This window comes from Calonectris borealis, unplaced genomic scaffold (assembly GCF_964195595.1).
Source record: "Calonectris borealis unplaced genomic scaffold, bCalBor7.hap1.2 HAP1_SCAFFOLD_289, whole genome shotgun sequence".
NCBI lineage: Eukaryota > Metazoa > Chordata > Aves > Procellariiformes > Procellariidae > Calonectris > Calonectris borealis.
Genome location: NW_027441673.1, coordinates 11,362 through 39,145, shown reverse-complemented (window position 1 = coordinate 39,145; position 27,784 = coordinate 11,362). Strand labels below are relative to the sequence as shown.

At 70.2% G+C, this 27,784-nt stretch overlaps 1 protein-coding gene across 1 annotated transcript; it reads right to left on the bottom strand.

Annotated features, from left to right (window-relative positions):
• Nucleotides 1–26,560, bottom strand: HIF3A (hypoxia inducible factor 3 subunit alpha). The gene is given in 12 exon segments (XM_075139474.1): nt 1–26; nt 2,137–2,308; nt 2,799–2,925; nt 4,370–4,517; nt 8,249–8,344; nt 13,445–13,606; nt 13,609–13,639; nt 15,264–15,373; nt 17,043–17,127; nt 19,650–19,786; nt 25,535–25,725; nt 26,556–26,560. Coding segments are annotated over 12 exon segments (1,290 nt in total).
• Nucleotides 26,561–27,784: the final 1,224 nt, after the last annotated feature.

The following is a 27,784-nucleotide window of genomic DNA, read 5'->3' as shown; positions in this document are numbered from 1 at the left end:
TCAGGGCGGGGCCGAGAGCGGGATCGCTGCCCCAGCGCGGGAGGGCGGGGCAGGGCGGGAGGGGGCGGAGCCGCGACCGGGGAAGCTGCGGGCGCGGGGGCGCGGGGGCGGGGCCGCGGCCGCGGAGGCGGGGCCGGGAGGACGCGGGCCCCGCCCCCGCGGCGCCTCGGCCCCGCCCCAGCTGGAAGTCGCCGTCCATGGGGATGTAGGGGGCCAGCATGGCCAGGTCCAGGGGGGACGCCTGGGGGTCGGGGGGACGGGGTCACCCCCCGGCACGGCCAGGTCCGGGGGGGACAGGGGGGATGGGGGGACAGGGGGACGGGGGGGGACAGGGGGGACAGGGGGGACAAGGGGGACAGGGTCACCCCCCCGGCACGGCCAGGTCCGGGGGGACAGGGGGACAGGGGGATAGGGGGGACAGGAGGGACAGGGGGACAGGGGGGACAGGGGGACAGGGTCACCCCCCCCGCATGGCCAGGTCCGGGGGGGCACAGGGGGATGGGGGGGACAGGGGGACAAGGGGGACAGGGTCACCCCCCCGGCACGGCCAGGTCCGGGGGGGACAGGGGGGACAGGGAGATAGGGGGGACAGGAGGGACAGGGGGACAGGGGGGACAGGGGGACAAGGGGGACAAGGGGGACAGGGTCACCCGCCCCCGCATGGCCAGATCCGGGGGGGACAGGGGGATGGGGGGACAGGGGGACAAGGGGACGGGGGGGACAGGGGGGACAAGGGGGACAGGGTCACCCCCCCGGCACGGCCAGGTCCAGGGGGGACAGGGGGGATGGGGGGACAGGGGGGACAGGATCACCCCCCCCCCAGCATGGCCAGATCCGGTGGGGACAGGGGGACAAGGGGGACAGGGGGACAGGGTCACCCCCCCCGGCACGGCCAGGTTCGGGGGGGACAGGGGGGACAGGGTCACCCCCCCCGGCACGGCCAGCTCCGGGGGGGGACAGGGGGACAGGGGGATGGGGGACAGCGGGACGCGGGGTCCCCCCCAGCCCCCCATACCTGCAGGGCCGTGCCGGGCCCCGGGCTCCCCGCAAAGAGCTTCTGCACCTCGAAGAGCAGCTCGTCCCCGGGGGGCTGGGGGGGGCACAGCCATGGACCCCCAAACCCACCCCAGGGACCCCCCCAGCCTGGCCACGACCCCCCCAAGTCCCCCCCCAGCCCAAACCCCCTGGATTCTTTCAGGATCCCCCCCCCCCGGCCAGGACCCCCCACGGACCCCCCCAGACCCCAGGACCCCCCCCAGCCTTGCCAAGGACCCCCCAAACTCCTCCATAGCTTCAGAAGGACCCCCAGGACCCCCCCATCTTCTCCCAGAGGGTCCCCCCCATAATGTGGCTGAGACAACGAGCCCCCCCAAGGTGCCCCCCCCCAGGGCCCCCCCTAGCCCGGGCAGGACCCCTCATGTTCCCTCAGGGACCCCCCATTTTCCCCAGGGACCCCCCAGACCCCCATAGCCTGGCTGGGACCTCCAAAGACCCCAAGGACCCCTCCCAGGGACCCCCCAGGGCCCCCCCCCCCCCATAACCTGGCTGAGATGAGCCCCCCCAAAGTGCCCCCCCCAGGCCCCCCCATAGCCTGGGAAGGACCCCCCATGTTCCCTCCAGGGACGCCCCCATTTTCCCCAGGGACCCCCCCTAGACCCCCATAACCTGACTGGGACCTCCAAGGCCCCGCAAGGACCCCCCCCAGGACCCCCCCCCATAACCTGGCTGAGATGAGCCCCCCCAAAGTGCCCCCCCCCAGGCCCCCCCATAGCCTGGGAAGGACCCCCCATGTTCCCTCAGGGACCCCCCATTTTCCCCAGGGACCCCCCCTAGACCCCCATAACCTGACTGGGACCTCCAAGGCCCCCCAAGGACCGCCCCAGGACCCCCCCCCATAACCTGCCTGAGATGAGCCCCCCCAAAGTGCCCCCCCCCAGGCCCCCCCATAGCCTGGGAAGGACCCCCCATGTTCCCTCAGGGACCCCCCATTCTACAGGGACCCCCCCTAAGACCCCCATAACCTGACTGGGACCCCCACAGGCCCCCCCCAGAGACCCCCTCAAAGGTGCCACACCCCCCCCCCCCCCCCCCAAAACCTGGCTGGGACCCCCCCCAAAACCCCGAGGCCGGACTCACCGGGGAGGGCTGCGGGGGGCGGCGGCGGGGGGGCGCCGGGGGGGGGGTCAAAAATGGGGGCGAGGAGGCGGGCGAGTTCGGGGGAGCAGAAGCGCCGGGGGTCCCGCTGCAGCGCTGCCTCGGGGACGTGGGCTGGGCGCACGAAGGCCAGCACCCGCGGGCCCCCCACCCCCTGCCCGCACCGTCACGTGGGGTGGGGGACCCCCAGAACCCCCCCCCAGGGACCCCCCAGCACCCGCGGGCCCCCCCACCCCTGCCAGTGCCCCCCCCAGTACCACACCACCCCTCCCAGTTCTCCCAGTACCTCCCAGTGCCCCCCCTCAGTGCCACATCACCCCCTCCCAGTGCTCCCAGTACCCCCCCCACCTCCCAGTACCCCCCCCAGTACCACATCCCCCCCTCCCAGTACCCCCACCACCTCCCAGTGTCCCCCCCAGTACCACATCCCCCCCTCCCAGTGCTCCCAGTACCCCCACCACCTCCCAGTGCCCCCCCCAGTACCACATCCCCCCCTCCCAGTACCCCCACCACCTCCCAGTGCCCCCCCCCAGTACCACATCACCCCCTCCCAGTGCTCCCAGTACCCCCCCCACCTCCCAGTGCCCCCCCCAGTACCACATCCCCCCCCTCCCAGTACTCCAGTTGCCGTAACTGGTGCTCACCCAGGCTGAGGTTGAGGACGGCGTCGGGGGGGGGCGGGGCGGGGGGCGGGGGGGGGCAGGCGGCGCCCCTCCCCCCCGGCCTTGGGTCTGCTCCAGGGACAGCACCACCCCCCGCTGCTCCACGCGGCTGGGGGGGGGGTCAGACCCCGTGGGGGGGGGACGGGGCACGGACACCCCCCCCCCACGGGGCAGAGACCCCCCCCCGGGGCTGCGATCCCGCCCCACGGGGCAGAGACCCCTCCCCCCCGGGGCTGTGACCCCCCCCACGGGGCTGTGACCCCCCCACGGTAGGGGCTGCAGGTGCGGGGTTTGGGGTGCTGCCCCCCCCCCAAGTCACCACTTCTGGGCACCCAACGCCGCGCAGAGGGGCCGCCCCCCCGTGTCCCCCCATGTCCCCCCCCGTGTCCCCATGTGTTCCCCCATGTCCCCCCGTGTCCCCCCATGTCCCCCCCGTGTCCCCCTCCGTGTCCCCCCATGCCCACCCATCTCCCCCCCCGTGCCCGTTTCCCCCCACGCCCCCCCACGCCCCCCATGCCCCCCCATGCACCCCGTGCCCATGTCCCCCTGTGTCCCCCCATGCCCCCCATGCCCGTGTCCCCCTGTACCCCCCATGCCCCGTGCCCCCCGTGCCCGTGTCCCCCCACGCCCCCCCATGCCCCCCCGTGACCCCGTGCCCGTTTCCCCCCACGCCCCCCCCATGCCCCCATGCCCCCCGTGCTCGTGTCCCCCACACCCCCCCGTGCCCCCGTGCCCGTTTCCCCCCACGCCCCCCCACGCCCCCCCGTGCGCCCCCTGCCCGTTTCCCCCATGCCCCCCCCACGCCCCCCCATGCCCCCCGTGCCCCCCACGCCCCCCACGCCCCCCACGCCCCCCATGCCCGTGTCCCCCCGTACCCCCCACGCCCCCCACGCTCCCCTGTGCCCCCCCGTGCCCGTTTCCCCCCACGCCCCCCCAAACCCCCCACGTCCCCCCGTGCCCCCCGTGCCTGTTTCCCCCCACGCCCCCCCGTGCCCCCCGTGCCCGTGTCCCCCCACGCTCCCCCATGCCCCCCCGTGCCCCCCCTGCCCGTTTCCCCCATGCCCCCACACGCCCCCCCGTGCCCCTGTGCCCTCCACGCCCCCCCCGCGCCCCCCCACGCCCCCCCACGCCCCCCCCATGCCCCCCATGCCCGTTTCCCTCCACGCCCCCCCATGCCCCCCGTGCCCCCCACGCCCCCCCATGCCCCCCGTGCCCATTTCCCTCCACGCCCCCCCATGCCCCCCATTCCCCCCGTGCCCCCCACGCCCCCCCACGCCCCCCATGCCCATTTCCCCTCCATGCCCCCCCACGCTCCCCCACCCCCCCACGCCCCCCCACGCCCCCCATGCCCGTTTCCCTCCATGCCCCCCCATGCCCCCCGTACCTCCCACGCCCCCCCACGCCCCCCATGCCCGTTTCCCTCCACGCCCCCCCATGCCCCCCGTGCCCCCCACGCCCCCCCATGCCCCCCGTGCCCGTTTCCCTCCATGCCCCCCATGCCCCCCATGCCCCCCGTGCCCCCCACGCCCCCCCACGCCCCCCCGCGCCCCCACCTGAGGACGAAGTGGAGGCAGACGATGCCCTCGGGCTGGGCGCTGCGGCTGTTGGCGATGACGGTGGCCTGGGTCTGCGCCCACAGGAACCCCCCGCGCTTGGCCAGGAACCGGTACTGGCTCGTCACCGCCTGCCCCTTGCTCAGCACTGCGGGGGCCACCACCCCACCCGTGGGTCACCCGCCGGGGGGGGCCCGGAGGGGACAGTGAGGGGACACCGCGGGGGGGGTGTCCCAGGGGGATAGCGGGGTGTTCAGGGGTGCCAGGGGGTTGCTGAGGGGCCCCAGGGGTGCCCAGAGGGGATGTTGGGGTGCCCAGGGGGGATATTGGGGTGCCCAGGAGTGTCCTAGGGGGATATTGGGGTGCCAGGGGGGATGTTGGGGTGCCCCATGGGGAATGTTGGGGTGCCCAGGGGGGATGTTGGGTGCCCCAGGGTGCCCCAGGGGGATGTTGGGTGCCCAGGGGGGATGTTGGGGTGCCCCAGGGGGATGTTGGGGTGCCCAGGGGGGATATTGGGGTGCCCAGGAGTGTCCTAGAGGGATATTGGGGTGCCCAGAGGGGATGTTGGGGTGCCCAGGAGTGTCCTAGGGGATATTGGGGTGCCCAGAGGGGATGTTGGGTGCCCAGGGGGGATGTTGGGGTGCCCCGGGGGTGCCCCAGGAGGATATTGGGGTGTTCAGGGTGCCAGGGGGTTGTTGGGGGGCCCCCAGGGGTGCCCAGAGGGGGTGTTGGGGTGCCCAGGGGGATGTTGGGGTGCCCCGGGGTGCCCCAGGGGGATGTTGGGGTGCCCAGGGGGGATATTGGGGTGCCCAGGAGTGTCCTAGGGGGATATTGGGGTGCCCAGGGGGGATGTTGGGGTGCCCAGGGGGGATATGGGGGTGCCCAGGGGTGCCCAGAGGGGATGTTGGGGTGCCCCAGGGGGATGTTGGGGTGCCCAGAGAGGATGTTGGGGTGCCCCGGGGGTTGCCCCAGGGGGATAGTGGGGTGTTCAGGGGTGCCAGGGGGTTGTTGGGGGCCCCAGGGGTGCCCAGGGGGGATGTTGGGGTGCCCAGGGGGGATATTGGGGTCCCCAGGAGTGTCCTAGGGGGATATTGGGGTGCCCAGGGGGATGTTGGGGTGCCCCAGGGGGATGTTGGGGTGCCCAGGGGGGATGTTGGGGTGCCCCAGGGTGCCCCAGGGGATGTTGGGGTGCCCAGGGGGGATGTTGGGGTGCCCCAGGGGGATGTTGGGGTGCCCAGGAGTGTCCTAGGGGGATATTGGGGTGCCCAGAGGGGGATGTTGGGGTGCCCAGGGGGGATATTGGGGTGCCCAGGAGTGTCCTAGGGGGATATTGGGGTGCCCAGAGGGGATGTTGGGGTGCCCAGGGGGATATGGGGGTGCCAGGGGTGCCCAGAGGGGATATTGGGTGCCCCAGGGGGATGTTGGGGTGCCCAGGGAGGATGTTGGGGTGCCCAGGGGTGCCCAGAGGGGATATTGGGGTGCCCCAGAGGGATGTTGGGGTGCCCCAGGGGTGCCCCAGGGGGATAGTGGGGTGTTCAGGGGTGCCAGGGGGTTGTTGGGGGGCCCCAGGGGTGCCCAGAGGGGATGTTGGGGTGCCCCGGGGGGATATTGGGGTGCCCCGGGGTGCCCCAGGAGGATATTGGGGTGTTCAGGGGTGCCAGGGGTTGTTGGGGGGCCCCAGGGGTGCCCAGAGGGGATGTTGGGGTGCCCAGGGAGGATATTGGAGTGCCCCAGGGGGATGTTGGGGTGCCCAGAGAGGATGTTGGGGTGCCCCAGGGGTGTCCCAGGGGGGATATTGGGGTGCCCAGGGGGGATGTTGCGGTGCCCTAGGGGGGTCCCAGGGGCGTATTGGGGTGTTCAGGGGTGCCAGGGGGTTATTGGGGTGCCCGAGGAGTGCCCAGAGGGGATGTTGGGGTGCCCAGGGGGGATATTGGGGTGCCCAGGGGTGTCCCAGGAGGATACTGGGGTGCCCAGGGGGGATGTTGCGGTGCCCCGGGGGTGTCCCATGGGGATATTGGGGTGTTCAGGGGTGCCAGGGGGGATGTTGGGGTGCCCCAGGGGTGCCCCATGGGGATATTTGGGTGTTCAGGGGTGCCAGGGGATTTTTGGGGTGCCCCAGGGGTGCCCAGAGAGGATATTGGGGTGCCCCAAGGGGCATATTGGAGTGTTCAGGGGTGCCAGGGGATTGTTAGGGGGCCCCAGGGGTGCCCCAGGGGGAGATAGGGGCAATGCTGGGGTGCCCAGGGGTGCCCCTACGGGATGTTGGGGTGCCCCAGGGGTGCCCAGGAGGATATTGAGGTGCCCAGGAGGATATTGGGGTTCCCAGGAGGATATTGGGGTGCAGGGGGGTTGCTGGGGTTCCCAGGAGGATGCTGGGATTCCCAGTGGAATATTGGGGTTCCCAGAAGGATATTGGGGTACGGGGGGGTGCTGGGGTTCCCAGGAGGATATTTGGGGTTCCCAGGTCGATATTGGGGTTCCAGGAGGATATTGGGGGTGCACGAGAGATGTTGGGGTTCCCAGGAGGATGTTGGGGTTCCCAGGAGGATATTGGGGTGCAGGGGGGTTGCTGGGGTTCCCAGTGGAATATTGGGGTTCCCAGGAGGATATTGGGGTGCAGGGGGGGTGCTGGGGTTCCCAGTGGAGTATGGGATTCCCAGGAGGATATTGGGGTGCAGGGGGGGTGCTGGGGTTCCCAGTGGAGTATTGGGGTTCCCAGGAGGATATTGGGGTGCAGGGGGGAGCTGGGGTTCCCAGGAAGGATGTTGGGGTGCACGAGAGATGCTGGGGTTCCCAGGGGGTTGTGGGGTTCCCAGGTGGATGTTGGGGTTCCCAGGAGGATATTGGGGTGCACGAGAGATGTTGGGGTTCCCAGGCGGATGTTGGGGTGCAGGGGGGGTGCTGGGGTTCCCAGGAGGATGTTGGGGTGCACGAGAGATGCTGGGGTTCCCAGGGGGTTGTTGGGGTTCCCAGGTGGATGTTGGGGTTCCCAGGAGGATATTGGGGTGCACGAGAGATGTTGGGGTTCCCAGGCGGATGTTGGGGTGCAGGGGGGGGTGCTGGGGTTCCCAGTGGAATATTGGGGTTCCCAGGAGGATATTGGGGTGCAGGGGGGTGCTGGGGTTCCCAGGAGGATGTTGGGGTGCACGAGAGATGCTGGGGTTCCCAGGGGGTTGTTGGGGTTCCCAGGGGGATGTTGGGGTGCACGAGAGATGTTGGGGTTCCCAGGCGGATGTTGGGGTGCAGGGGGGGTGCTGGGGTTCCCAGTGGAATATTGGGGTTCCAGGAGGATATTGGGGTGCAGGGGGGCGCTGGGGTTCCCAGGAGGTTGTTGGGGTTCCCAAGTGGATGTTGGGGTTCCCAGGAGGATATTGGGGTGCACGAGAGATGTTGGGGTTCCCAGGAAGATGCTGGGACTCCCAGTGGAATATTGGGGTTCCCAGGAGGATATTGGGGTGCAGGGGGGTGCTGGGGTTCCCAGTGGAATATTGGGTTCCCAGGAGGATATTGGGGTGCAGGGGGGAGCTGGGGTTCCCAGGAGGTTGTTGGGGTTCCCAAGTGGATGTTGGGGTTCCCAGGAGGATATTGGGGTTCCCAGGAGGATATTGGGGTGCACGAGAGATGTTGGGGTTCCCAGGAAGATGCTGGGACTCCCAGTGGAATATTGGGGTTCCCAGGAGGATATTGGGGTGCAGGGGGGGTGCTGGGGTTCCCAGGAGGTTGTTGGCTTTCATGGGGGGCTGTTGCAGTGCAGGGGGGGGGGGATGGGATTCCCAGGAGGATGTTGGGGTTCCCAAGTGGATGTTGGGGTTCCCAGGAGGATATTGGGGTTCCCAGGAGGATATTGGGGTGCCGGGGGGGATTTTGGGGGGCACTCACGGGTGTGGACGCTCCTGCTGAGGGTGTCGGAGTCGAGGGCGTGGACGTACTCGTAGAGGGAGCAGCCGAGCAGCTCCTCGGGGGTGTACCCCCCACCTCCCCGATCCTGCGCACCCCAACTCAGCCGGGGCCCCCCGACCCCGGGGGGGGGCCCTTGGGGGGCTGGGGGTCCCCTATGGGTGCTGGGGGGCCCCTATGGGGTCCTGGAGGGGCTCTATGGGGTCCTGGGGGGCACTTATGGGGTTGAGGGGGGCCCTAAGAGGGTCTTGGGGGGGCTCTTGGGGGTGCTTGGGGGGGTCTGGGGGGGCCCTATGGGGTGTTGGGGGGCTCTTGGGGGTGCTTGGGGGGGTCTGGGGGGGCCCTATGGGTGCTGGGGGGCCCCTATGGGGTCCTGGGGGGCTCTATGGGGTCCTGGGGGGCACTTATGGGGTTGAGGGGGGCCCTAAGAGGGTCTTGGGGGGGCTCTTGGGGGTGCTTGGGAGGGTCTGGGGGGGCCCTATGGGGTGTTGTGGGGCTCTTGGGGGTGCTTGGGGGGGTCTGGGGGGCCCTATGGGTGCTGGGGGGGCTCTATGGGGTCCTGGGGGGCCCCTATGGGGTCCTGGGGGGCACTTATGGGGTTGAGGGGGGCCCTAAGAGGGTCTTGGGGGGGCTCTTGGGGGACTGGGGGAATCTGGGGGGGCCCTATGGGGTGCTGAGGGGCTCTTGGGGGTGCTTGGGGGGTCTGGGGGGGCTCTATGGGTGCTGGGGGGGCTCTATGGGGTCCTGGGGGGCCCCTATGGGGTCCTGGGGGGGCTCTATGGGGTCCTGGGGGCACTTATGGGGTTGAGGGGGGCCCTAAGAGGGTCTTGGGGGGGTTCTTGGGGGCCTGGGGGAATCTGGGGGGCCCTATGGGGTGTTGGGGGGCTCTTGGGGGTGCTTGGGGGGGTCTGGGGGGGCCCTATGGGTGCTGGGGGGCTCTATGGGGTCCTGGGGGGCCCCTATGGGGTCCTGGGGGGGCTCTATGGGGTCCTGGGGGGCACTTATGGGGTTGAGGGGGGCCCTAAGAGGGTCTTGGGGGGGCTCTTGGGGCCTGGGGGAATTTGGGGGGGCCCTATGGGGTGTTGAGGGGCTCTTGGGGGTGCTTGGGGGGGTCTGGGGGGGCCCTATGGGTGCTGGGGGGCTCTATGGGGTCCTGGGGGGCTCTATGGGGTCCTGGGGGGCACTTATGGGGTTGAGGGGGGCCCTAAGAGGGTCTTGGGGGGGCTCTTGGGGGTGCTTGGGGGGGTCTGGGGGGGCCCTATGGGGTGTTGGGGGGCTCTTGGGGGTGCTTGGGGGGGTCTGGGGGGGCCCTATGGGTGCTGGGGGGGCTCTATGGGGTCCTGGGGGGCTCTATGGGGTCCTGGGGGGCACTTATGGGGTTGAGGGGGCCTAAGAGGGTCTTGGGGGGGCTCTTGGGGGCCTGGGGAATCTGGGGGGGCCCTATGGGGTTCTGGGGGGCTCCTGGGGGTGCTTGGGGGAGTTTGGAGGGGCGGGGGGGGGAGGTCTGAAGGGTTTGGGGTGCTGGGTGAGTTTTGGGGTGCCGGGGTCCGGAGGGTGCTGGGGTGCAGGGGTGGGGGGTTTTGGGGTGCAGGGGCCTGGGGGGTGCAGGGGTTTCGGAGTGCAGGGAGGGTTCAGGGGGGTGCAGGGGTTTTGGGGTGAAGGGGTTTCGGGGTGCAGAGGTTTGGGGCGCAGGGTTTTGGGGCGCAGGGGTTTGGGGGCGCAGCGGTTTGGGCGCAGTGGTTTGGGGCGCAGGGGTTTGGGGCACAGGGTTTTGGGGTGCAGGGTTTTGGCGCGCAGGGTTTTGGGGTGCAGGGGTTTTGGGGTGCGGGGTTTTGGGGGCGCAGGGTTTTGGGGCGCAGGGATTTTGGGTGCAGGGTTTTGGGGCGCAGCCCCCACCTGTCGTCGCAGTAGGTGAACTTCATGTCCATGGAGTGGACATGGGGTGTGGGGCGCAGGGGTTTGGGGCACAGGGATATTGGGGCGCAGGGGTTTTGGGGCGCAGGGTTTTGGGGCGCAGGGTTTTGGGGCGCAGGGATATTGGGGCGCAGGGATTTTGGGGTGCAGGGGTTTTGGGGTGCAGGGTTTTGGGGCGCAGGGGTTTTGGGGCACAGGGGTTTTGGGGCGCAGGGTTTTGGGGTGCAGGGTTTTGGGCGCAGCCCCCACCTGTCGTCGCAGTAGGTGAACTTCATGTCCATGGAGTGGACATGGGGTGTGGGGCGCAGGGGTTTTGGGGCGCAGGGGTTTTGGGGTGCAGGGGTTTTGGGGTGCAGGGTTTTGGGGCGCAGGGTTTTGGGGTGCAGGGTTTTGGGGCGCAGCCCCCACCTGTCGTCGCAGTAGGTGAACTTCATGTCCATGGAGTGGACATGGGGTGTGGGGCGCAGGGGTTTTGGGGCGCAGGGATATTGGGGCGCAGGGGTTTTGGGGCACAGGGATATTGGGCTGCAGGGTTTTGGGGTGCAGGGTTTTGGGGCGCAGCCCCCACCTGTCGTCGCAGTAGGTGAACTTCATGTCCATGGAGTGGACATGGGGTGTGGGGCGCAGGGGTTTTGGGGCGCAGGGATATTGGGGCGCAGGGGTTTTGGGGCACAGGGATATTGGGGTGCAGGGTTTTGGGGTGCAGGGTTTTGGGGCGCAGCCCCCACCTGTCGTCGCAGTAGGTGAACTTCATGTCCATGGAGTGGACATGGGGTGTGGGGCGCAGGGGTTTTGGGGCGCAGGGGTTTTGGGACACAGGGATATTGGGGCGCAGGGGTTTTGGGGCACAGGGATATTGGGGTGCAGGGTTTTGGGGTGCAGGGTTTTGGGGCGCAGCCCCCACCTGTCGTCGCAGTAGGTGAACTTCATGTCCATGGAGTGGACATGGGGTGTGGGGCGCAGGGGTTTTGGGGCGCAGGGATTTTGGGGTGCAGGGGTTTTGGGGTGCAGGGTTTTGGGGCGCAGGTGTTTTGGGGTGCAGGGGTTTGGGGTGCAGGGATATTGGGGTGCAGGGTTTTGGGGCGCAGGGGTTTTGGGGTGCAGGGGTTTTGGGGTGCAGGGTTTTGGGGCGCAGCCCCCACCTGTCGTCGCAGTAGGTGAACTTCATGTCCATGGAGTGGACATGGGGTGTGGGGCGCAAGGGTTTTGGGGCGCAGGGGTTTTGGGGCGCAGGGGTTTTGGGGTGCAGGGGTTTTGGGGCGCAGGGGTTTTGGGGTGCAGGGTTTTGGGGCGCAGCCCCCACCTGTCGTCGCAGTAGGTGAACTTCATGTCCATGGAGTGGACATGGGGTGTGGGGCGCAAGGGTTTTGGGGCGCAGGGGTTTTGGGGCGCAGGGGTTTTGGGGTGCAGGGGTTTTGGGGCGCAGGGGTTTTGGGGTGCAGGGTTTTGGGGCGCAGCCCCCACCTGTCGTCGCAGTAGGTGAACTTCATGTCCATGGAGTGGACATGGGGTGTGGGGCGCAGGGGTTTTGGGGCGCAGGGTTTTTGGGGCGCAGGGGTTTTGGGGTGCAGGGATATTGGGGTGCAGGGTTTTGGGGTGCAGGGTTTTGGGGCGCAGCCCCCACCTGTCGTCGCAGTAGGTGAACTTCATGTCCATGGAGTGGACATGGGGTGTGGGGCGCAGGGGTTTTGGGGTGCAGGGTTTTTGGGGTGCAAGGGTTTGGGGCACAGGGATATTGGGGTGCAGGGTTTTGGGGTGCAGGGTCTTGGGGCGCAGCCCCCACCTGTCGTCGCAGTAGGTGAACTTCATGTCCATGGAGTGGACATGGGGTGTGGGGCGCAGGGGTTTTGGGGTGCAGGGATATTGGGGTGCAGGGTTTTGGGGTGCAGGGTTTTGGGGCGCAGCCCCCACCTGTCGTCGCAGTAGGTGAACTTCATGTCCATGGAGTGGACATGGGGTGTGGGGCGCAGGGGTTTTGGGGTGCAGGGTTTTTGGGGTGCAAGGGTTTGGGGCACAGGGATATTGGGGTGCAGGGTTTTGGGGTGCAGGGTCTTGGGGCGCAGCCCCCACCTGTCGTCGCAGTAGGTGAACTTCATGTCCATGGAGTGGACATGGGGTGTGGGGCGCAGGGGTTTTGGGGTGCAGGGATATTGGGGTGCAGGGTTTTGGGGTGCAGGGTTTTGGGGCGCAGCCCCCACCTGTCGTCGCAGTAGGTGAACTTCATGTCCATGGAGTGGACATGGGGTGTGGGGCGCAGGGTTTGGGGCGCAGGGGTTTTGGGGCGCAGGGGTTTGGGGTGCAGAGGTTTGGGGTGCAGAGGTTTTGGGGCGCAGGGGGTTTGGGGTGCAGAGGTTTGGGGTGCAGAGGTTTGGGGCGCAGAGGTTTTGGGGCGCAGGGATATTGGGGCACAGGGGTTTGGGGTGCAGAGGTTTGGGGTGCAGAGGTTTAGGGGCGCAGGGATATTGGGGCGCAGGGGTTTGGGGCGCAGGGATATTGGGGCGCAGGGGTTTTGGGGCACAGGGATATTGGGGCGCAGGGTTTTGGGGTGCAGGGTTTGGGGGCGCAGCCCCCACCTGTCGTCGCAGTAGGTGAACTTCATGTCCACGGAGTGGACATGGGGTGTGGGGCGCAGGGGTTTTGGGGCGCAGGGTTTTTGGGGCGCAGGGGTTTTGGGGCGCAGGGATTTTGGGGTGCAGGGGTTTTGGGGTGCAGGGTTTTGGGGCGCAGCCCCCACCTGTCGTCGCAGTAGGTGAACTTCATGTCCATGGAGTGGACATGGGGTGTGGGGCGCAGGGTTTTGGGGCGCAGGGTTTTTGGGGCGCAGGGGTTTTGGGGTGCAGGGATATTGGGGTGCAGGGTTTTGGGGTGCAGGGTTTTGGGGCGCAGGGGTTTTGGGGTGCAGGGTTTTGGGGCGCAGCCCCCACCTGTCGTCGCAGTAGGTGAACTTCATGTCCATGGAGTGGACATGGGGTGTGGGGCGCAGGGGTTTTGGGGCGCAGGGGTTTTGGGGCGCAGGGGTTTTGGGGCGCAGGGATATTGGGGCGCAGGGTTTTGGGGTGCAGGGTTTTGGGGCGCAGCCCCCACCTGTCGTCGCAGTAGGTGAACTTCATGTCCATGGAGTGGACATGGGGTGTGGGGCGCAGGGGTTTGGGGCACAGGGATATTGGGGCGCAGGGGTTTTGGGGCGCAGGGGTTTTGGGGCGCAGGGGTTTTGGGGCGCAGGGATATTGGGGCGCAGGGTTTTGGGGTGCAGGGTTTTGGGGCGCAGCCCCCACCTGTCGTCGCAGTAGGTGAACTTCATGTCCATGGAGTGGCGGCTGAGGACGGTGCCCGAGCCCAGGGGGGCCTCGATGGCCCCGGGGTGGGGGATGGCCTCGCAGATCAGCACCAGGCAGCGCAGCGGGGGGTCCCCCCCCCCGCCCCCGCGTACGACCGCATGTGCCCCGCGCAGTGCAGCACCTGGGGGGGGACCCCAAACCTTTAGGGACTCCCCCCCCCGTCACCCCCGCGGGGGGCTGTGTCCCCCGTGTCCCCCCATACCCCCTATGTCCCCATGTCCCCATGTCCCCCCATGTCCCCCCCATCCCCACATCCCCACGTCCCCATGTCCCCACGTCCACCCAAGTCCCCCCACGTCCCCACGTCCCCATGTCCCCATGTGTCCCCAGGTCCCCAAGTCCCCCCAAGTCCCCCCATGTCCCCCATGCCCCCCCCCATCCCCCTGTCCCCCCATGTCCCCCCACGTCCCCCCAGGTCCCCATGCCCCCCCACGTCCCCCCATGTCCCCCCAGGTCCCCACGTCCCCCCATGTCCCCCCAGGCCCCCCCAGGTCCCCATGCCCCCCCATGTCCCCCCAGGTCCCCCCAGGTCCCCCCAGGTCCCCCATGTCCCCCCACGTCCCCCCAGGTCCCCCCAGGTCCCCCCACGTCCCCCCATGTCCCCCCAGGTCCCCCATGTCCCTCCACGTCCCCCCAGGTCCCCCAGGTCCCCCCACGTCCCCCCAGGTCCCCCACGTCCCCAGGTCCCCCCAGGTCCCCCAGGTCCCCCACGTCCCCCCATGTCCCCCCATGTCCCCCCACGTCCCCCCACGTCCCCCATGTCCCCCCACGTCCCCCCAGGTCCCCCAGGTCCCCCAGGTCCCCCCAGGTCCCCCCAGGTCCCCACGTCCCCCCATGTCCCCCCAGGTCTCCCAGGTCCCCCCACGTCCCCCCACGTCCCCCCAGGTCCCCCCAGGTCCCCCACGTCCCCCCACGTCCCCCCAGGTCCCCCACGTCCCCCCAGGTCCCCCCACGTCCCCCCACGTCCCCCCAGGTCCCCCCATGTCCCCCCAGGTCCCCCAGGTCCCCCCATGTCCCCACGTCCCCCCAGGTCCCCCAGGTCCCCCCAGGTCCCCCCAGGTCCCCCATGTCCCCCCAGGTCCCCCCACGTCCCCCCACGTCCCCCCAGGTCCCCCCATGTCCCCACGTCCCCCCAGGTCCCCCACGTCCCCCCAGGTCCCCCCAGGTCCCCCCACGTCCCCCCAGGTCCCCCAGGTCCCCCCAGGTCCCCCCACGTCCCCCCACGTCCCCCAGGTCCCCCCAGGCCCCCCAGGTCCCCCCACGTCCCCCCAGGTCCCCCAGGTCCCCCCAGGTCCCCCCAGGTCCCCCCACGTCCCCCCAGGTCCCCCAGGTCCCCCCAGGTCCCCCCAGGTCCCCCCACGTCCCCAGGTCCCCCCAGGCCCCCCAGGTCCCCCCACGTCCCCCCAGGTCCCCCAGGTCCCCCCAGGTCCCCCCAGGTCCCCCCACGTCCCCAGGTCCCCCAGGTCCCCCAGGTCCCCCCAGGCCCCCCAGGTCCCCCCAGGTCCCCCCAGGTCCCCCACGTCCCCCCACGTCCCCCCACGTCCCCCCAGGTCCCCCCAGGTCCCCCAGGTGCCCCCATGTCCCCCCAGGTCCCCCCAGGTCCCCCAGGTCCCCCCATGTCCCCCCAGGTCCCCCCAGGTCCCCAGGTCCCCCCACATCCCCCCAGGTCCCCCAGGTCCCCCCAGGTCCCCCCACGTCCCCCCACGTCCCCCCAGGTCCCCCCAGGTCCCCCCAGGTCCCCCCACCTTCCAGGAGGCCGCCTTGAGGTTGAGGCAGCGCCCGCGCCCCGTCAGGGTGCTCTTCATCCGCAGGGAGAAGCTGCGCCCCGAGCGCTCCCCCCGCCGCCGCGGCACCGCTGGGGGGGCCGGGGTCAGGGCGGCCGGGGGGGGGGGTGCCAGGGGAGCCCCAGGGGTGCTGGGGGGGTCCCAAGGGTGTTTGGGGGGGGTCCCAGGGGTAATGGGGGTCATTGGAAGGTGCTGCGGGGGGGGGCAGGGGTCGTTGGGGGGGTCCCAAGGGTGTTTGGGGGGGTCCCAGAGGTGCTGGGGGTCGTTGGAAGGTGCTGGGGGGGTCCCAGGGGTGTTTGGGGGGGTCCCAGGGGTGCTGGGGGTTGTTGGAAGGTGCTGAAGGGGGAGCCCAGGGGTGTTTGGGGGGGTCCCAGGGGTGCTGGGGGTTGTTGGAAGGTGCTGGGGGGGGGGCAGGGGTGTTTGGGGTGGTCCCAGGGGTGCTGGGGGCCATTGGAGGGTGCTGAAGGGGGAGCCCAAGGGTGTTTGGGGGGGTCCCAGGGGTGCTGGGGGTCATTGGAAGGCGCTGGGGGGGGGCCCAGGGGTGGTTGGGGGGGTCCCAAGGGTGTTTGGGGGGGTCCCAGAGGTGCTGGGGGTCGTTGGAAGGTGCTGGGGGGGGGCCCAGGGGTGTTTGGGGGGGTCCCAGGGGTGCTGGGGGTTGTTGGAAGGTGCTGAGGGGGGGGGCAGGGGTGTTTGGGGTGGTCCCAGGGGTGCTGGGGGGGTCCCAAGGGTGTTTGGGGGGGGTCCCAGGGGTAATGGGGGTCATTGGAAGGTGCTGGGGGGGGGGCAGGGGTGGTTGGGGGGGGTCCCAAGGGTGTTTGGGGGGGTCCCAGAGGTGCTGGGGGTCGTTGGAAGGTGCTGGGGGGGGGGGCCAGGGGTGTTTGGGGGGGTCCCAGGGGTGCTGGGGGTCGTTGGAGGGTGCTGAGGGGGGGCCCAGGGGTGTTTGGGGGGGTCCCAGGGGTGCTGGGGGTCATTGGAAGGTGCTGGGGGGGGGGCAGGGGTGGTTGGGGGGGTCCCAAGGGTGTTTGGGGGGGTCCCAGAGGTGCTGGGGGTCATTGGAAGGTGCTGGGGGGGGGTGCTAAGGGTGTTTGGGGGAGACCCAGGGGTGATTGGGGGGGTGCCAGGGGTGCTGGGGGTCATTGGAGGGTGCTGAAGGGGGAGCCCAGGGGTGTTTGGGGGGGTCCCAGGGGTGTTTGGGGGGGTCCCAGAGGTGCTGGGGGTTGTTGGAAGGTGCTGAGGGGGGGGCCAGGGGTGTTTGGGGGTGTCCCAGGGGTGCTGAGGGTCATTGGAAGGTGCTGGGGGGGGGGCTAAGGGTGTTTGGGGGGGGTCCCAGGGGTGATTGGGGGGTCCAGGCGGTGCTGGGGGGTCTGGGGGGTGTCTGGGGGGTCCCAGGGGGTTTGGGGGGCCCTGGGGGTTTGGGGGGCCCAGGGGTGTTTGGGGGGGTCCAGGGGTGATTGGGGGGTCTGGGGGATGCTGGGGGGGTCCTGGGTGGTTTGGGGGGTCCCAGGGGGTTTGGGGGGTCCTGGGCAGTGCTGGGGGGCCCCGGGGGTGCTGGGGGGGTCCCGGGGGGTTTGGGGGGGCCCCGGGGGTTTGGGGGGCTCCGGGGGTGCTGGGGGGGTCCTGGGGGCTTGGGGGGATCCCGGGGGTTTGGGGGGGCCCCGGGGGTTTGGGGGGCCCCGGGGGTGCTGGGGGGGTCCCGGGGGGTTGGGGGGGCCCCGGGGGGTGGGGGGGCCCGGGCCTCACCCTGCCGGGGGCTGAGCACGTCCTGCAGCTCCTCGTGGTCGCAGGGGTGCACGAAGTCGAAGACGCTGTGGCCGATCAGCTCCAGCTGGGGGGGCACGGGCACCCTGGCACCCTGGCACGGGGCCTCGCACGAGCACCCGCACGGGCACCCTGGCACCCTGGCACGGGGCCTCGCACGAGCACCCGCACGGGCACCCTGGCACGGGGCCTCGCACGAGCACCCACACGGGCACCCACACGAGCACCCACACGAGCACCCACACGGGCACCCTGGCACGGGGCCTCGCACGAGCACCCACACGAGCACCCACACGGGCACCCTGGCACGGGGCCTTGCACGAGCACACACACGGGCACCCACACGGGCACCCTGGCACGGGGCCTTGCACGAGCACCCACACGAGCACCCACACGGGCACCCTGGCACGGGGCCTCGCACGAGCACCCGCACGGGCACCCACACGAGCACCCACACGAGCACCCACACGGGCACCCTGGCACGGGGCCTCGCACGAGCACCCACACGAGCACCCACACGGGCACCCTGGCACGGGGCCTTGCACGAGCACACACACGGGCACCCACACGGGCACCCTGGCACGGGGCCTTGCACGAGCACCCACACGAGCACCCACACGAGCACCCTGGCACGGGGCCTCACACGAGCACCCTGGCACGAGCACCCACACGAGCACCCTCGCATGGGGCCTTGCACGAGCACCCACACGAGCACCCACACGAGCACCCTGGCACGGGGCCTCACACGAGCACCCTGGCACGAGCACCCACACGAGCACCCTCGCATGGGGCCTTGCACGAGCACCCTGGCACGAGCACCCACACGAGCACCCTTGCACGAGCACCCACACAAGCACCCTCACACGAGCACCCTGGCACGAGCACCCACACGAGCACCCACACAAGCACCCTCGCATGGGGCCTCGCACAAGCACCCTGGCACAAGCACCCACACGAGCACCCACATGAGCACCCTTGCACGAGCACCCACATGAGCACCCACACGAGCACCCACACATGAGCACCCTTGCACGAGCACCCTGGCACGAGCACCCACACGAACACCCTCGCACGAGCACCCTGGCACGAGCACCCACACGAGCACCCACACAAGCACCCTCGCATGGGGCCTCGCACGAGCACCCTTGCACGGGCACCCACACGAGCACCCTGGCACGAGCACCCTGGCACAAGCACCCACACGAGCACCCACACAAGCACCCTTGCACGAGCACCCTTGCATGGGCACCCACACAAGCACCCTGGCACGAGCACCCTGGCACAAGCACCCACACGAGCACCCACACGAGCACCCGCCCCAGCACCCTTGCACGAGCACCCTTGCACGGGCACCCACACGAGCACCCTGGCACGAGCACCCTGGCACGAGCACCCACACGAGCACCCACCTGAGCACCCGCACGAGCACCCTTGCACGGGCATCCACACGAGCACCCTGGCACGAGCACCCGCCCCAGCACCCGCCCCAGCACCCGCCCCAGCACCCTTGCACGAGCACCCTTGCATGGGCACCCACATGAGCACCCTGGCATGGGCACCCACACGAGCACCCTTGCACGAGCACCCACCTGAGCACCCACCTGAGCACCCTCACGTGAGCACCCTTGCACGAGCACCCTGGCACGAGCACCCTTGCACGGGCACCCACACGAGCACCCTGGCACAAGCACCCACCCGAGCACCCACCCGAGCACCCGCCCGAGCACCCGCCCCAGCACCCTTGCACGAGCACCCTGGCACAAGCACCCACATGAGCACCCACACGAGCATCCTCACGTGAGCACCCTTGCACGAGCACCCTGGCACGAGCACCCACACGAGCACCCTTGCACGAGCACCCACATGAGCACCCACACGAGCACCCTCACGTGAGCACCCTTGCACGAGCACCCTGGCACGAGCACCCACATGAGCACCCTCGCATGGGGCCTCGCACGAGCACCCTGGCACGAGCACCCACACAAGCACCCACACGAGCACCCTCGCATGGGGCCTTGCACAAGCACCCTGGCACAAGCACCCTTGCACGGGCACCCACACGAGCACCCTGGCACGAGCACCCACCCGAGCACCCACCTGAGCACCCGCCCCAGCACCCTTGCACGAGCACCCTTGCATGGGCACCCACACGAGCACCCTGGCACGAGCACCCACCCGAGCACCCGCCCAAGCACCCGCCCCAGCACCCTTGCACGAGCACCCTGGCACGAGCACCCGCCCCAGCACCCGCCCCAGCACCCGCCCCAGCACCCTTGCACGGGCACCCACCCGAGCACCCGCCCGAGCACCCGCCCCAGCACCCGCCCCAGCACCCTTGCACGGGCACCCACCCGAGCACCCGCCCCAGCACCCGCCCCAGCACCCTTGCACGAGCACCCTGGCACAAGCACCCACACGAGCACCCTGGCACGAGCACCCGCCCGAGCACCCGCCCGAGCACCCGCCCCAGCACCCGCCCCAGCACCCTTGCACGGGCACCCACACGAGCACCCTGGCACGAGCACCCACACGAGCACCCGCCCGAGCACCCGCCCCAGCACCCGCCCCAGCACCCTCAGCAGCACCCACCTGGCTGAGCCCCAGCAGGCGGTTGACGTTCTCGGAGAGGAAGATCATGTCCCCCGCCTCGCTCAGCACCATCACGAAGCCGCTCAGCGCCTTCAGGTAGCACCCATCCACCTCCTCCGCCGCCGCCGCCCAGGCGCCTGGGCGATGGGCGCGTCACCGGGGTGGGGGGGGGCCCAGGGGCTGGGGGGGGGGGGCTGGGAGGGCTTGGGGGTCCCCAGGGTGCTGAGGGGGGCTGGGGGTGCTTGGGGGTCCCCAGGGTGCTGAGGGGGGCTGTGGGTGCTTGGGGGTCCCCAGGGTGCTGAGGGGGGTGGGGGTGCTTGGGGGTCCCCAGGGTGCTGAGGGGGGTGGGGGTGCTTGGGGGGGGCTGGGGGGGCTTGGGGGTCCCCAGGGTGCTGAGGGGGGCTGTGGGTGCTTGGGGGTCCCCAGGGTGCTGAGGGGGGTGGGGGTGCTTGGGGGGGGCTGGGGGGGCTTGGGGGTCCCCAGGGTGCTGAGGGGGGCTGGGGGTGCTTGGGGGGGGGCTGGGGGTGCTTGGGGGTCCCCAGGGTGCTGAGGGGGGCTGTGGGTGCTTGGGGGGGACTGGGGGTGCTTGGGGGTCCCCAGGGTGCTTGGGGGGGCTGTGGGTGCTCAGGGGGGGCTGGGGGTGCTTGGGGGTCCCCAGGGTGCTGAGGGGGGCTGTGGGTGCTTGGGGGTCCCCAGGGTGCTGAGGGGGGCTGGCGGTGCTTGGGGGGGGCTGGGGGGGCTTGGGGGTCCCCAGGGTGCTGAGGGGGGCTGTGGGTGCTTGGGGGGGGGGCTGGGGGTGCTTGGGGGTCCCCAGGGTGCTGAGGGGGGCTGGGGGTGCTTGGGGGTCCCCAGGGTGCTGAGGGGGGGCTGTGGGTGCTTGGGGGGGGCTGGGGGTGCTTGGGGGTCCCCAGGGTGCTGAGGGGGAGCTGTGGGTGCTTGGGGGGGGCTGGGGGTGCTTGGGGGTCCCCAGGGTGCTGAGGGGGGCTGGGGGTCCTGGGGGGGCTGGGAGGGCTTGGGGGTCCCTAGGGTGCTGAGGGGGGCTGGGGGTGCTTGGGGGTCCCCAGGGTGCTGAGGGGGGGCTGTGGGTGCTTGGGGGGGGCTGGGGGTGCTTGGGGGTCCCCAGGGTGCTGAGGGGGGCTGTGGGTGCTTGGGGGGGGGCTGGGGGTGCTTGGGGGTCCCCAGGGTGCTGAGGGGGGGTGTGGGTGCTTGGGGGGGCTGGGGGTGCTTGGGGGTCCTCAGGGTGCTGAGGGGGGCTGTGGGTGCTTGGGGGGGCTGGGGGTGCTTGGGGGTCCTCAGGGTGCTGAGGGGGGCTGTGGGTACTTGGGGGGGGCTGGGGGTGCTTGGGGGTCCCCAGGGTGCTTGGGGGGGCTGGGGGTGCTTGGGGGTCCCCAGGGTGCTGAGGGGGGCTGGGGGTCCTGGGGGGGCTGGGAGGGCTTGGGGGTCCCCAGGGTGCTGAGGGGGGCTGTGGGTGCTCAGGGAGGGCTGGGGGTGCTTGGGGGTCCCCAGGGTGCTGAGGGGGGCTGGGGGGGCTTGGGGGTCCCCAGGGTGCTGAGGGGGGCTGTGGGTGCTTGGGGGGGGGGCTGGGGGTGCTTGGGGGTCCCCAGGGTGCTGAGGGGGGCTGGGGGTGCTTGGGGGTCCCCAGGGTGCTGAGGGGGTCTGTGGGTGCTCAGGGGGGGCTGGGGGGCCTTGGGGGTCCCCAGGGTGCTTTAGGGGGGCTGGGGGTGCTTGGGGGTCCCCAGGGTGCTTAGGGGGCCCCAGGGTGCTTGGGGGGGCTGGGGGTGCTTGGGGGTCCCCAGGGTGCTGAGGGGGGCTGGGGGTGCTTGGGGGGGGGCTAGGGGTGCTGGGGGTCCCCAGGGTGCTGAGGGGGGCTGTGGGTGCTTGGGGGGGGCTGGGGGTGCTTGGGGGTCCCCAGGGTGCTGAGGGGGGCTGTGGGTGCTCGGGGGGGGGTGGGAGTGCTTGGGGGTCCCCAGGGTGCTGAGGGGGGCTGTGGGTGCTTGGGGGGGGCTGGGGGTGCTTGGGGGTCCCCAGGGTGCTGAGGGGGGCTGGGGGTGCTTGGGGGGGACTGGGGGTGCTTGGGGGTCCCCAGGGTGCTGAGGGGGCCTGGGGGTGCTTGGGGGGGACTGGGGGTGCTTGGGGGTCCCCAGGGTGCTTGGGGGGGCTGTGGGTGCTCAGGGGGGGCTGAGGGTGCTTGGGGGTCCCCAGGGTGCTGAGGGGGGCTGTGGGTGCTTGGGGGTCCCCAGGGTGCTGAGGGGGGCTGGCGGTGCTTGGGGGGGGCTGGGGGTGCTTGGGGGTCCCCAGGGTGCTGAGGGGGGGCTGTGGGTGCTTGGGGGGGGGGCTGGGGGTGCTTGGGGGTCCCCAGGGTGCTGAGGGGGGCTGGTGGTGCTTGGGGGTCCCCAGGGTGCTGAGGGGGGGCTGTGGGTGCTTGGGGGGGGCTGGGGGTGCTTGGGGGTCCCTAGGGTGCTGAGGGGGGCTGGGGGTGCTTGGGGGTCCCCAGGGTGCTGAGGGGGGGCTGTGGGTGCTTGGGGGGGGCTGGGGGTGCTTGGGGGTCCCCAGGGTGCTGCGGGGGGCTGGGGGTGCTTGGGGGGGGGCTGGGGGTGCTTGGGGGTCCCCAGGGTGCTGAGGGGGGCTGTGGGTGCTTGGGGGGGCTGGGGGTGCTTGGGGGTCCTCAGGGTGCTGAGGGGGGCTGTGGGTACTTGGGGGGGGCTGGGGGTGCTTGGGGGTCCCCAGGGTGCTGAGGGGGGCTGTGGGTGCTTGGGGGGGGCTGGGGGTGCTTGGGGGTCCCCAGGGTGCTTTAGGAGGGCTGGGGGTGCTTGGGGGTCCCCAGGGTGCTGAGGGGGGCTGTGGGTGCTTGGGGGGGCTGGGGGTGCTTGGGGGTCCCCAGGGTGCTGAGGGGGGCTGTGGGTGCTCAGGGGGGGCTGGGGGTGCTTGGGGGTCCCCAGGGTGCTGAGGGGGGCTGGGGGTGCTGGGGGGGGCTGTGGGTGCCTGGGGGTCCCAGGAGGTCCCATGGGTGTTTGGGGATCTCAGGAGGCCCCAGGAGGTCCCTGAAGGTCTGAAGAGGTCCCATGGGTGCCTGGGGGTCCCAGAAGGTCCCCTGGGTGTTTGGGGACCCCAGGAAGCCCTAGGAGGTCCCATGGGGGTCCCAGGAAGTCTGAAGAGGTCCCATGGGTCCCTGAGGGTCCCAGGAGGCCCCAAGAGGTCCCATGGGTGCCTAGAGGCCCCAAGAAGTCCCATGGGTGTTTGGGCATCTCAGGAGGCCCCAGGAGGTCCCTGAAGGTCCTAAGAGGTCCCATGGGTGCCTGGAGGCCCCAGGAGGTCCCATGGGTGTTTGGGGATCTCAGGGGGGCCCCAGGAGGTCCCTGAAGGTCCTAAGAGGTCCCATGGGTGCCTGGAGGCCCCAAGAAGTCCCATGGGTGTTTGGGGATCTCAGGAGGCCCCAGGAGGTCCCATGGGTGCCTGAGGGTCCCAGGAGGCCCCAAGAGGTCTTATGGGTGCCTAGAGGCCCCAAGAAGTCCCGTGGGTGTTTGGGGATCTCAGGAGGCCCCAGGAGGTCCCATGGGTGCCTGGGGGTCCCAGGTGGTCTGAAGAGGTCCCATGGGTGCCTGGGAGGTCCCAGGAGGTCCCATGGGTGTTTGGGGACCCCAGGAAGCCCTAGGAAGTCCCACAGGGGTCCCAGGAAGTCCTAAGAGGTCCCATGGGTGCCTGGAGGCCCCAAGAAGTCCCATGGGTGTTTGAGGATCTCAGGAGGCCCCAGGAGGTCCCCCGGGGGTCCCAGGAGGTCCTAAGAGGTCCCATGGGTCCCTGAGGGTCCCAGGAGGCCCCAAGAGGTCCCATGGGTGCCTGGGGGTTCCAGGAGGCCTCAAGAGGTCCCATGGGTGCTTAGAGGCCCCAAGAAGTCCCATGGGTGTTTGGGCATCTCAGGAGGCCCCAGGAGGTCCCATGGGTGCCTGAGGGTCCCAGGAGGTTTGAAGAGGTCCCATGGGTGCCTGGGGGTCCCAGGAGGCCCCAAGAGGTCCCATGGGTGCCTAGAGGCCCCAAGAAGTCCCATGGGTGTTTGGGGATCTCAGGAGGCCCCAGGAGGTCCCTGAAGGTCTGAAGAGGTCCCATGGGTGCCTGGAGGCCCCAGGATGTCCCATGGGTGTTTGGGGATCTCAGGAGGCCCCAGGAGGTCCCGTGGGTGCCTGAGGGTCCCAGGAGGCCCCAAGAGGTCCCATGGGTGCCTGGGGGTTCCAGGAGGCCTCAAGAGGTCCCATGGGTGCTTAGAGGCCCCAAGAAGTCCCATGGGTGTTTGGGCATCTCAGGAGGCCCCAGGAGGTCCCATGGGTGCCTGAGGGTCCCAGGAGGTTTGAAGAGGTCCCATGGGTGCCTGGGGGTCCCAGGAGGCCCCAAGAGGTCCCATGGGTGCCTGGAGGCCCCAAGAAGTCCCATGGGTGTTTGGGGATCTCAGGAGGCCCCAGGAGGTCCCTGAAGGTCTGAAGAGGTCCCATGGGTGCCTGGAGGCCCCAGGATGTCCCATGGGTGTTTGGGGATCCCAGGAAGCCCCATGAGGTCCCAGGTGGTCCTAAGAGGTCTCATGGGTGCCTGGGGGTCCCAGGTGGTCTGAAGAGGTCCCATGGGTGCCTGGGGGTCCCAGGAGGCCCCAAGAGGTCCCATGGGTGCTTAGAGGCCCCAAGAAGTCCCATGGGTGTTTGGGGATCTCAGGAAGCCCCATGAAGGTCCTAAGAGATCCCCTGGGTGCCTGGGGGTCCCAGGTGATCTGAAGAGGTCCCATGGGTGCCTGGGGGTCCCAGGAGGCCCCAAGAGGTCCCATGGGTGCCTAGAGGCCCCAAGAAGTCCCATGGGTGTTTGGGATCTCAGGAAGCCCCATGAGGTCCCTGAAGGTCCTAAGAGATCCCCTGGGTGCCTGGGGGTCCCAGGTGATCTGAAGAGGTCCCATGGGTGCCTGGGGGTCCCAGGAGGCCCCAAGAGGTCCCATGGGTGCTTAGAGGCCCCAAGAAGTCCCATGGGTGTTTGGGGATCTCAGGAAGCCCCATGAAGGTCCTAAGAGATCCCCTGGGTGCCTGGGGGTCCCAGGTGATCTGAAGAGGTCCCACGGGTGCCTGGGAGGTCCAAGGAGGCCCCAAGAGGTCCCATGGGTGCCTAGAGGCCCCAAGAAGTCCCATGGGTGTTTGGGGATCTCAGGAAGCCCCATGAAGGTCCTAAGAGATCCCCTGGGTGCCTGGGGGTCCCAGGTGATCTGAAGAGGTCCCATGGGTGCCTGGGGGTCCCAGGAGGCCCCAAGAGGTCCCATGGGTGCCTAGAGGCCCCAAGAAGTCCCATGGGTGTTTGGGATCTCAGGAAGCCCCATGAGGAAGGTCCTAAGAGATCCCCTGGGTGCCTGGGGGTCCCAGGTGATCTGAAGAGGTCCCACGGGTGCCTGGGGGTCCCAGGAGGCCCCAAGAGGTCCCATGGGTGCCTAGAGGCCCCAAGAAGTCCCATGGGTGTTTGGGATCTCAGGAAGCCCCATGAGGAAGGTCCTAAGAGATCCCCTGGGTGCCTGGGGGTCCCAGGTGATCTGAAGAGGTCCCACGGGTGCCTGGGGGTCCCAGGAGGCCCCAAGAGGTCCCATGGGTGCCTAGAGGCCCCAAGAAGTCCCATGGGTGTTTGGGGATCTCAGGAGGCCCCAGGAGGTCCCTGAAGATCTGAAGAGGTCCCATGGGTGCCTGGAGGCCCCAGGATGTCCCATGGGTGTTTGGGGATCTCAGGAAGCCCCATGAAGGTCCTAAGAGATCCCCTGGGTGCCTGGGGGTCCCAGGTGATCTGAAGAGGTCCCACGAGTGCCTGGGAGGTCCAAGGAGGTCCCTTGGGTGTTTGGGACCCCCCGGGAGGTCCCGCGGCGGGGGGCTCACCGGCGGCGAGGAGGCGGTGGACCCGCAGGTAGCTGATGGTGAGGCGCATGATGGAGGCCTTGTCGAGGTGGGCGCTGACGCCGCGGGCGAAGGGCAGGGTGTGCGCCAGCTGGTAGAAGACCTCCGTCTCCCGGCTGCGCCGGCACCGCGCCGCGTCCCGCGAGCGCTCCTTCCGTAGCTCCGGCGTCGACCTGCCGGCACCCGTCGGCACCGTGGGTGCTCGGGGGTATCGCCCGCCGCAGCCCGGGTGTTCTCGCTGCAGGTCCGTTGCACCCGGAGCACCCGTATTGCGCCCGCGTTGCAGTCATTGCGCCGCGCGTTGCAGCCCCGGTACCCCGTGCTGCGCATAGGCTGCACCCTAGGGACGCACACTGCACCCAGGCTGCACCCTGAGCACCCATGCTGCACCTGCACTGCACCCACGCTGCACCCTGAGCACCCACACTGCACCCACGCTGCACCCTGAGCACCCACACTGCACCCCGAGCACCCACACTGCACCCACGCTGCACCCCGAGCACCCATGCTGCACCCATGCTGCACCCTGAGCACCCATGCTGCACCTGCACTGCACCCACGCTGCACCCTGAGCACCCACGCTGCACCCCAAGCACCCACACTGCACCCACGCTGCACCCTGAGCACCCATGCTGCACCTGCACTGCACCCACGCTGCACCCCGAGCACCCACACTGCACCCACGCTGCACCCATGCTGCACCCTGAGCACCCACACTGCACCCATGCTGCATCCTGAGCACCCATGCTGCACCTGCACTGCACTCACGCTGCACCCTGAGCACCCACACTGCACCCATGCTGCACCCCGAGCACCCACACTGCACCCATGCTGCATCCTGAGCACCCACGCTGCACCTGCACTGCACCCACACTGCACCCTGAGCACCCACACTGCACCCACACTGCACCCACATTGCACCCCAGGCACCCACACTGCACCCCAGGGCGCCCACATTGCACCCACGCTGCAGCCACTGCGCTGTGCGCTGCAGCCCCGGTACCCCATGCTGCACCTATGCTGCACCCTGAGCACCTGCACTGCACCCACGCTGCACCCACAATGCACCCCAGGCACTTGCACTGCACCCTGGGGCACCCACATTGCACCCACGCTGCACCCCCTGCACCTGCACTGCACCCACGCTGTATCCCAGGCACCCACACTGCACCCACAGCACCCACGCTGCACCCACGCTGCACCCACAGCACCCACACTGCACCCGTAGCACCCACGCTGCACCCACGCTGGACCCACAGCACCCACGCTGCACCCACGCTGCACCCACGCTGGACCCACAGCACCCACGCTGCACCCACGCTGCACCCACGCTGCACCCATAGCACCCACGCTGCACCCACGCTGCACCCATAGCACCCACGCTGCATCCACAGCACCCACGCTGCACCCACGCTGCACCCACAGCACCCACGCTGCACCCACGCTGCACCCACGCTGCACCCACAGCACCCACGCTGCACCTGTAGCACCCACAGCACCCACACTGCACCCACGCTGCACCCACAGCACCCACAGCACCCACACTGCACCCATAGCACCCACGCTGCACCCACGCTGCACCCATAGCACCCACACTGCATCCACAGCACCCACGCTGCACCCACGCTGCACCCACAGCACCCACGCTGCACCTGTAGCACCCACAGCACCCACACTGCACCCACACTGCACCCACAGCACCCACGCTGCACCCACGCTGCACCCGCAGCACCCACCCCCCTGCTCCACGTCCCACCAGCTCCTCCGGCAGCTCCCCCCCCCCAGCACCCACGGGTGCTCACAGGCCCCCGCAGCCCCGGCCCTGTCACGCTGTGGGTGGGGGGACACCCGTGACACCGCAGCGGCACCGGGGGCACAGGGTGCTGCTGGGACACGGGGGGGACAAGGCGGGGGGGCGGGGCCTGGGGGGGTGGGGCGGTCTGGGGGTGTATGGGCGTGTCTGGGGGTGTCTGGGGGTGTGTCTGGGTGTGTCCGGGTGTGTCCGGGTGTGCTTGGGTGTGTCCGGGTGTGGGGGGGTGTGTCCTGGGGTGTGTCCGGGTGTGTTTGGGTGTGTCCGGGTGTGTCTGGGGGTGTTTGGGTGTGTCCGGATGTGTGGGGGTGTGTCCTGGGGTGTGTCTGGGGGTGTGTCTGGGGGGTGTTTGGGTGTGTCTGGGGGTGTGTGGGGGTGTCCTGGGGTGTGTCTGGGGGTGTTTGGGTGTGTCCGGGTGTGTG